Source organism: Corvus cornix, chromosome 12 (assembly GCF_000738735.6).
Source record: "Corvus cornix cornix isolate S_Up_H32 chromosome 12, ASM73873v5, whole genome shotgun sequence".
Classification (NCBI taxonomy): Eukaryota; Metazoa; Chordata; class Aves; order Passeriformes; family Corvidae; genus Corvus; species Corvus cornix.
This window is the reverse complement of record NC_046342.1, coordinates 6,035,723-6,045,871: the sequence shown is the minus strand read 5'-3', so window position 1 is coordinate 6,045,871 and position 10,149 is coordinate 6,035,723. Positions and strand designations below refer to the sequence as shown.

Sequence of the window (10,149 nt, the reverse complement as noted above, 5' to 3'; positions counted from 1 at the left end):
ACACCTGTTTGTAAGCTGAATGTTTGAATTGAGAGTCAGCTGGCACCTGGGCTGTGAAGCCTCAGGTGTCTGTGGGAAAGGGAGATGAGCCCTTGTCCTCTCAAGAGCTCTGTGCCCTGCCCACAACCCTTGGGGAATGGCAGGAAGCAGGTAGGAGTAGCAGGGAGTGTAAGGCTATTTACCTGTGGGGGTGAGGATATCTGGGATCAGCTTCCTTGGGACTGTGCAAGACTGGGGGTCTGGGTGGAGAGGAGGGTGCCTAACCTAACCTGGGGGTGATGAGGGTTTGGGATCAAGCTGGAGGGTGGCTGGGGCACAGAACATCCTAAATAACCAGAAGTCCAGCCGTGCTGGTGCTGTGCTAGCAGCTCTGGGCCAGGGGCTGCCTTGCATTAGGCTTTTGGTGCCTTGAGCCAGTGTGTGCCCCAACAACAGTGGTTTGGGGTGAGCCCACACACACATCCCCCATCCCAGCTGCTGGCAGCAGGCCAGGGTGCAGTGCAAGGGATGTGTCCCAAAATAAATGGGTGCAAAATGGGACACCAGAGTGGTGAATTTGGTGGTGTTAATAATGCCCCTGGCCGTGGTGGGAAGAGGACCCCCCTGCAGCCTCCTCCCAGCAATGGGGAACACGTGCTCCTGCTTGCACTTGGGATGGTTTTGCTGCTCCTGTAGCAACCTGGGGTTTCTCCGTTGTGTAAATAGGTTGGGAAATGGAGGAGGGTATGAGTTTAGGGCTATGCAACGTTTAACTAGATGAATTATTTTGCCCCAGACAAATGTTAGCCATGGCTTTATGGCTGAATTCTTGCTTCCTCACTCTGTCACTGCCATTGTCTGGCTTTAAATATATTTTACTGATTACTTCCTCTATTATTTTTTTCCAGGAACCAAACTAAAGTTTACATAACGTATCCCTAGTTATGCAACACCCCATTCAATTTTTATTTGCTGGGAAACAATATGTGTTTATTTTTTATTTCTTTGTCTTTTTCATTGAGGAGAATTTATCCTTTCAATGTGCCATTGGATTAATCTTTCTTTTGCAGTTAAGTGATGGACATCTGCTGGCCCCTTGCTGTGCCCTGGTTCTCCTTTCACACCCTTGCTTGCCAACACCACTGCTAAACGTAATTTGTCACAGCTGAAGTTAAGAGGTGTGGAGGTACTGATTGCCACGTGCTGAGGTTATTCGTGTTCCTGTCATTTCAGAGGTTGCCAGGTTTGAATCCTGGGGTTTGGTTCTCTCCTGTGATTGATTTGGAGGAGGAACTTTGGAGATTTCTGATACCTGGTACCTTTCTATGTCTTATTTCTTCTTGGTAGTACAAAGTGTTGAGTTGCTTTTATAAAAACTAGGAAGAAAAACTGGGTTTATTAACTGGTTTGTAAAATGGACTGGGCCAATTCTGAAAGTTTTCAGTGAAAAAAACCCCAGAAATGCAAGTGACCTGGTACTGTCAGAACATGGCCATATGTGAGTCAACATGTTATCTCCCCCACACACTGATTGCTTACAGCTGTTTACTGATTGTTGCCAGAGTGTGCCATGACATTGTTGGCACGTTGTGGTGCTGGGGACAAGGTCCTAGGGAGAGGCTGATGGAGGAGCTGTGGCTTTTTACTTCATGTCTCCAGTTAATGTAGTAATATAACCTAAAAGATAATGAGAAGAGCTCGGTGACAGATGCATATTCATTGAGTCTTGGGCCACAAATTGTTCATGGCAAGGACAGATGTGTCACATCCTCCCTTCTCCAGAACACCTGCAGGTGGCAGAAGCAGCAGCAGCCCCTTAGTGGGCTGGAGGAGGGCTTTTTAAAAGTAGCTTGACTGCTTGGGAAGCCAAATGTTTTATAAGAACTCTTCTGAGAATAGCAGGGTGCTTCAGTAAATGCTTAAGCAACTGGTGACTTCCAGCTGATGGAGCTGATGATTTTGCTTTAATTTGGGATTCTATCTCCCCAACACGTGGCTATTTGTGATATAATGGATCCCTAGTGGGAGGGAGCCTCACAGCACACATGTGAGTGTGACAGCAGGGGGAAGTGCCAGCGTGGCTCCTTACAGCCAGAAAACAAGAGTCCCTGGGACAGAGTGGCTATTCAGGGGCTTGTGGAAGCCACTGGAGCCATTCTTGGACTTGCCTGCACATGCAAGGAGCAGCTCAGTGCTCTGCTTGACTTCACACCAATACTGACCTCCAAGTCCCTGTGCTTACCCACAGAATAACCTCCCCTTGTTCAAAGCAGGCCTTTGCTATTTTCACCAAAACATGAAATAAGATGGCAATTGGGTGTTAACAGGCCTACGGTTTCAGAAGGGCTGCAAAGGGAGTAGTGATGCTCTCCTACAATGACTTCTCAGAGACCTGAACTATTAAATTGCTTGCTGACCGTTTTTACACCAATCTAGGTCTGAGTGCACTGAACAGCAGCTCATACAGACCTGCAGAGACAGAGGCAGCTAGAGCCAACCTGCATTGACCACCTGGAGTGGTGAACACACCTTCCTTCTCCAGCCCTGCCACACCACCACCTTGCTTTTCTGTCAGGTAGTCAGAAAATTCCACTTAATTAACCCCATTACCACCTTCTCCCTCAGAGTAGCAAATGCCAGAAGGGGAATGCTTGTGCACAAAACTACAAAGGAGGAACATCCAGCACAACCCATTTAAATGCCTGCCTCCCACAACATGGAGGCAAGTTGCTTATACAACGTTTTTAAGGGGCTTAAGTTTTAGTGGGCATGTAGTACTACATGTGCATGTTTTCAAAGGCTTTCAGGGAGATGCCCCACAGAAGCTATTTTCTCTTTTCATAATAAATAAATCCCATGCAGGAAGCACTACAGAAGTTCTTTGGGTATAGTCATTGGACAGGTAGTAGTTCAGCTGAAGGACATTAAGCTGTAGAGCAGTTTTATTCCAGCAAATGCCCTCCCAGCCCCTGACACTTCAGTTCCAGTTATGGATGGGACACAGAGAAGCACACAAACACAACTGGGCATCATGGCTCTAGAAATTTATTTTCAGAGCATAGTGTTTCAGCTACAATTAAAATACTTGAGCAATTAAAAAATGCTACTGACTGGATACTAGAGCTAGACAACACCTAACACTGTTACTCTCATGCACTGACAGATACTAGTTTGCTCATGCCACTGAAGTAGGCTCGTTCTCGTTCACTCATCACTTCAAAATGCAGCGGTCGTCTACAGAAGTTGCATTCGGCTGAGGAGTGTGGTTTCAGCTCCAGACCAACATCATTCCATGTAGCCAGGAGTTTTTCTGTTAAGAAAAGTTTATCAAGATCAAAGCTTAAGACTGGATTGCTTTAGAGAAGCAGAAGTGTCAGCATATTTATTCTCCTAACAAGTGAGCAGGGATAATAGGATTTCACTCTGACACAATCTACCTCTTGAAACAATGGCTGCAACTAAGTCGTAGCTATCCTCCTACCACCTCTCCTGACAGGATCAAGAAGGATCTACCTTCTCTGGACAGATCCATGTTTAAGGTAAGCTAACAGCTCAGCTGAGGACAGCAGAGTTCTTTGGGATCCACATAACATGTGAAGATTGGTTTGGACAATGCATGAGCAGAGCCCTGGCTGGGTGTAGGTCTGCACTGGCCTTGCACCCTCTGTTCCACATCACAGTGCACTGCCCTTCACCTGTCACATTCCAAGCAGGGAAGCGTGCGGGATGTGCTGCAGCAGTGGAAAGACACTGTCCAGCTCATGACATCTAAAACTTAAGTGCTTCCCAGTCTCATCTTCAGTACAAAGACTGCACAGACAGGCAGTATCTTCACTGCACTGATGCAGGGGTCCACTCACCAATAAAATAACTCATCATCTGAGGGGTGTGGTGAGGTGTAGGGGCGATTCGGAGCAGCTCCTCTCCACGGGGAACCGTCGGGTAGTTGATGGCTTGGACATAGATGCTGTGCTGGCTCATCAGCTTGTCACAGATCTCTGTATTCTTAGCAGCATCTGCAACCTGAAGTTCAAAATCTTAAGTTACAAGATCAACCAAAAGATGAGAGTTGGTAAAACTGTCAGCCCAACTTAGCAAGCCATAGGAATCCAGTGGGGCTGGTAACATGTATGTCAGAAAGAAAGGTTAAAAGTATGCATTGCAGAGTATTCTGGGCACAAGATCACTGCTGCAGCCTAGGCAGGTAGCTGTTTATACCCCAAATCTTTTTACTAGCTTGTCAGCAGTTTCCTTATTCTCTGTACACTGTTAGACTGTGGGTTTCACACGCTTTCTCCCTCTATTTTATATTTACACCAGGCTTCAGCCAGACTCCAGGCACATCGCTGCTGAACAACAGGATGAGTCTGAACTTTGTGAAGGCAGCAACTAATACCTGACGGTGCAATGTGCTCATGGACAGTAAAATGAGCACCACAGCCCTGTGCTAACAGCACCCTAAGTGCTCACCCTTATGGGAATGATGTGGCTGGGGCAGTGCACCACGGGCAGCCCCGCATCCATCAGCATCTGCCTCATGAGCTTGACGTTGCGCTGGTGCTGGCGCCTCAGCAGCTGCCCCTCGGCGCTCTTCAGCGTCCGCACGGACTCCAGGGCCCCCGCCAGCAGCATGGGGGGCAGGGACGTGGTGAAAATGAACCCGGCGGCGTACGAGCGAACCGTGTCAATCAGAGAACTGGTGCTGGAGATGTAGCCTCCCACACAGCCAAATGCTTTGCCTGAAGGAAAAAAAAAAAAAAAAAAAAAAAAGAAAAAGGTAACTGGGCTGGTTCTTTCCACCTATTGGAATGGCGTGAAGTATTGGGGCTTTTCACTGGGAGGACTGGGTTATTGTGGCTGCACACTTAATGTGGTCATGGCATGTAACAACCCCCCCCCCATAATCTTGTATTTACTCAGCACATGGGACAGCTTTGTTTTTAAGCCAATCTTGGTAACATGGATCTAGTTACTGCACAGCAAGCACGGTTTATGCCTCTCTCAAATACTCAAGTTTTGATTTTGGGGAAGACCTTACAAGCCCAATCATCAAGCAGGGACTTCAATAGTGACCCCAAGTGATCAACACTAAGTCTCTCAGCAGATTTAAAATAATCTGTTTCAGAGATGCTAGAAATAGCCCATGCTCCTAAGGAGCACAGAAGGCTGTTAGTGTAATTGTGCAGTTGATACCAGCCCTCCTTTCCAAATGTTCAGAGTGCAGAACATAGCCACAGACAGAACTAGGGTGTCTGGTGAATGCTTCTGCTCCTATTAGGCTGTAACCCAAGACTTTAAGTTCCAAAGGCACGAACTTTCCTAGTCAGTTTTATTTATGTTTTGAAAGCTGTTTAAACAACCTTCCAGTTTGCAGCAGTAAACTTACTCCTGAGCCTGCATTCTACTCAGATAATAGCAGTTGCTTCAGTACTTGCCAAATCTCTTTACATAACTCCCCATCTCAGGTTTCTAGATTAGGAGCACTCCATTTCACATAAAGGAACTAAGTACTACTAAATATAGAGAACTGCTCTACTAGCATTCTCACCTGAATTTCTTCTTGAGTTGTATAACATGCTACTGGAGGACTTTTTGCTAGCTTGCTTAAAGAAAAACCCCAAACAAAGCTACCTTAACTATTTGTAAGGCAGTGTAAGTAGCTTAACAGAAGCTTTTCAAACTGTGGGGCACACTTAAATCCCTTGGGCTTTTTGAAAAATCCTAGGCCCCAGCAGCCCTTAACAAGTTCATTTGACTAGACTGCTTTTGAGCTAACCCATTTAATTTGGCTGCTCAGCAGCTTTGCTGCCTCAGCTCCTGCAGAAGTGCCAGGCTGTGCATACCAAGCGTTCCAGAGATGATGTCCATCTTGTGCATGATCCCATCCCGGTCTCCTATCCCACCTCCTCGGGCTCCATACAGCCCCACAGCATGCACTTCATCCACAAAGGTGATGGCCCCGTGCTCATGGGCCACGTCACACAGCTCTTCCAGAGGACAAACGGCACCTGGGAACCAAAGCAGTGACTGGCAGTTTAGGATTTTCTGCATGACTGGATAAACCCCAGAAGTACCCCATAACAACCCTTATAGCACTGTACACATTGAGACCTAAACCAGATGATTTGAGGACTAACTGCACTAGAAGCAGAGAGGAGGCTTTGATGTTCACTTACCATCCATTGAGTGAACAGTTTCAAATGCAACAATTTTAGGGGTGGATGGATCGGACTTTTTCAATAGCTCTCGAAGATGGTTGACATCATTATGGCGAAATATGTGTTTTGGCACCCTACTGTTACGGATCCCCTGGATCATGGAGGCATGGTTTCCAGAATCGGAGTAGATCTCACAACCTGAGGAAACAGCCCAGTTACATTTTAAGTATAGAAAGCATTAACTGATTCCTAGCATTGCATTATGTATAGGAAGAGTTCGGGAAACAAGGGTAGCTTGTTCTTGAAAGTAATGCTTGCTCTTGATCAGAAGAGCAAGTTACAGATCATGAAGCAAGAATACTATTTAAGGTTTATTTTAGGCGTTCAAACTAACACAAGTGAGAGGTTGAGAAAATAGTTATCTAACTCCCCTAACTTCTGAAGCGAGAGAGAAGTTCACCCCCTCCAGGGGGAGGACAGTGAAGATCCACTGTCTCATTTCCAGGTAGAGTTTAAATGCAAGAACAGAAGACTCTGCTTGTCTAATTCCTCCAGCAGTTCCTGGCTCATAGATCTCAATCTCAGTAGGCTGATACTGTGATTTGTGTTGAACATAACTTGAATATTATATTAAAAGTATCTAACCATACTCTGCTGATGGATTAGGATGAATCCTCACTTTGGACAGCTATTTGCAAAACATACTCCCAACAGCTTGGGGCAAGGCTGTGTTTTTGTGGCAACAGAGGGGCAGTTTGACATCTCACCTGGCAGCATTTTAGCTAGAGTGAAGAGAGTGGAGTCATTGGCTACAAAGCAAGATGAGAACAACAGTGCTGCATCTTTTCCATGAAGATCAGCTAGTTCTTTTTCCAAGTCGACATGAAATTTACTTGTTCCTGATATGTTTCTTGTGCCTCCTGCTCCAGCACCATGTTGTTTCAGTGTTTCCCTAAAGAGGGCCCAAGAGAGGCATTAGCATAGAAGAATAAAGGATCGTTGCTGAAAACATTCTAGTACATAATCAGGACTGTTCTAAAAAAGAACAGTCAGCAGCTGTTGGATCTTTGAGCCACCTGCACACTCAGGAGTCCAGTGAGGTCAGAAATCAGTGACCAAGTACAGCTGCAATATAATATCCAGTTTATCTGGTAACATCTGGGGGCTTCTAAGGAAGGTCCAAGGAGCACAATCAGTGACCAATGCATACGGTGCAGCCCTGGATCTCAACACTAAGCGACCCACCCCAGCTCAAGAGATGAGTGTAATCTTAACTGCACACCAAGAATCACATCAGAAGCAACTTATGTACCACAGCACAGAAATCGATTCTTCAGAAGCCTTCCCACAAAATACAGCTTGAAAACACCTCTTAAGAACATGGCACTACTCACATAACTGCTCCACAGACACGAGGGTGCCGGCTCATGCCCAGGTAGTCATTGCTGCACCAGACAGACACCTCCTTCTTGGTGATCAGGGAATCAGTGTAGTCGTCTGCCATGGGGAAGATCTGCGCCTTCCGGTTCACGGTCTTGAACACTCGGTAGGTGTGATCCTTCTTCTTCTCATCTATCTTTTTCTCAAAGAACTGATCATACTGGAAGGTGGATACAGCTGAAAGGAGACAGACTTCAGCGCACAGGAAATAATCTCAACAGACCAGGCCTGGGGGGGTTTTGCCAGACATTCTTACATTTTGGCAAGTTATCCTGAAGCAGATGAGAGACACTTTCCGGTCTTTGCTTCAGCATAATATCCTTAAACTTCTTGAGCAGGTCACTCTGCTCTTGTCCCTCAGTCTCAATCTTTCTCACTGTGGAAGTAGTTGGTATTTTGGCAAATTCTGTACCTACAGACATTGTAATAAATTCCAGTTGAGTTTGTTTGGTTTAAAACAAAGTGAAGTAAGTTGAATTCAGGAGAGCAAACATTTTAAGTTAAACCAACACTTCAATCTTTAGGAAGGACATGCCCAAAACCCCATGTTGATCCTGCTAGGATCAACTGTTTTATTTGCTTACAAATTTGCATTGGACAAGACAGAAGGATTAGTCTTGCTAATCAATCACAATACAACAGGCAATTTCCTTACAACATATTTGGTTCATAATGACTCAGAGAACCACACTATACAGCTACAGCATTTATCTGAAAGGACTGGTACACGCCTAACTGAAGGCAGAGTTCTAGTCAGCTGCTTCCTTTTTGTTCTGTTAGCACAGGTTTATTTTTTTAAAAACTATGCCACAGAAGGCAAACAGAAAAGTAAAATAAGCCTCCTGAGACAGGCAGCAGGGCTTTACTGATACTGCTGAAAAGTTCCTTCCTTTGAAGGACAGCCCTTCCGCACTACCACTGCGAGCCAGCCAACACCCTTTAGTTCCATAAACACAAAAAACCCACCCCAAAACCATTTGCCTGCTTTCAAGCTTGGATTTGTGCTGGTACTTGCCTGGTGTCTCGACACTTTTCTCCATCTTTGGGTATAAAACCTTAGTCTAAACCAGCACGCTGGCAAAGCTCTCTTCAGATCCAAGCATCTGCTTGGGTGCAAGTGTAACAGCTTGACTCACACATCTAGAGCCAGCCAGCACATCAAAATACAGCTCACGGTATTCCCACTTCAAGATCACCCAGGGAAACCCTGCACAATGTCACAGGTATGTCATTAACACCTACATTCTCCAGCAGCTTTTCCCTGCAGTCTCCCATAATCCCAGCTGCATCATTTCAGTGGTGCAGGCCCTGAGCATGTCAGGCCTGGCACACTCCAGAGCCAAGTCAGGCACCAGAAGCTCTCAGGAGGAATCACTGCCTCAGTGCACACAGAACATACCTTTCCTGTCCGCCTGCATTTCCTGCACATCCTCCTGCAGTTCCAGGCTGGCTTTGCAGAAAACGTTGCTGTTCTTGTGATTCATCTGAGCTGCCAGGAATGGGCATTTGGTAGCTGTACTCTGGCTAGTGCTGGCAGGTGAGTGGCCAGCAGGAGGCTGGGTTCCATCTGCATGCTGCTGGGCCACCTCTTTGACATTTTTGGCCTCTGAAATGGGGGCAGTGAAGGGAAAACATTTCAGCTTCATCATTTTAATACACTGACTTAAACTCTTCAATCCACTACTTTTGCAATTAATTTAGCAGGATCCATTCAGAACTATTTAACTGAGCAGTCACATTTTAATTATACAAGCACAAAATCTCAGTAACACCCAAGGGACATCTGATTTAAAATGCTAGATCTAGCACTGTACCCTCTGAGGGGTAAAAATATCTCTCTTTCACTCCCAAGGGAATATTTAAGAAAGGACTGGATGTGGCGCTAACTGCCATGGTTTATTTGACATGGTGGCGTTCAGTCATAGGTTGGACTCGACCTCAGAGATCTTTCTTAACCTAGCTGTGATCTTGTGATTTTTTATTTTTCGAGTTCAGAGATTTTTCAGCCATGCAGCTTCCTCTGCTGCAAGCCTCAGCTCCTTCCCCTGAGTGCCTGGGGAACAATTCCCAAGGAATGTTCCCGAGTGGCGTGAAGGGGCCACTGCACCACGAGAAACACCACTCCGAGCTCCAGGATCCCGGATCCCCACCCGGGGCTCGCCGCTGGACGCCCCAACAGGCCGGTCCCTGATTCGTGCCACGGTCACAAATTTCATTACCGCGGACATTTCAAGGATTAAGCAACCCCTGCCTCAGCGCTGCCTATTCCAGAAGTTTCCTCCTGTGACATCCCATGTCTGTGCTATTTTTTTCCCCTTCGGGGGGCCGCGTGTGACCCTCGGCTCGCTCCCCCGGCCGTACTCACCGCGGCGGCCCGCGGGGGTCTCCTCCTCCGCCTGCTGCCCGCGGGCGGCGGACGTGGCGAGGGCGCGGGCGGCCGCCGGGGCCGCCTCCATCATGCGAGGGCAGTGCTGGGCGTACAGCAGCAGCGACGGCCCGGCCTTCTGCAGGAACGCCTGGGACACACGGGCCAGGAACGGGCAGCGCCGCACCACCGCCTCCATCCTTGCTG

General features: G+C 47.0%; 1 protein-coding gene across 1 annotated transcript; it reads right to left on the bottom strand.

Moving 5' to 3' along the window:
- Window positions 1-3,006: 3,006 nt before the first annotated feature.
- On the bottom strand, window positions 3,007-10,141 carry ALAS1 (5'-aminolevulinate synthase 1). The gene is made up of 10 exons (XM_010389980.4): window positions 9,943-10,141; window positions 8,977-9,183; window positions 7,834-7,989; window positions 7,532-7,754; window positions 6,905-7,089; window positions 6,156-6,335; window positions 5,823-5,987; window positions 4,450-4,718; window positions 3,840-4,002; window positions 3,007-3,289 (listed from the first exon to the last, which is right to left on the bottom strand). Exons 1-10 carry the CDS (start codon window positions 10,139-10,141, stop codon window positions 3,129-3,131), a joined length of 1,908 nt encoding a protein of 635 aa, XP_010388282.1. The 3' UTR covers window positions 3,007-3,128.
- Window positions 10,142-10,149: the final 8 nt, after the last annotated feature.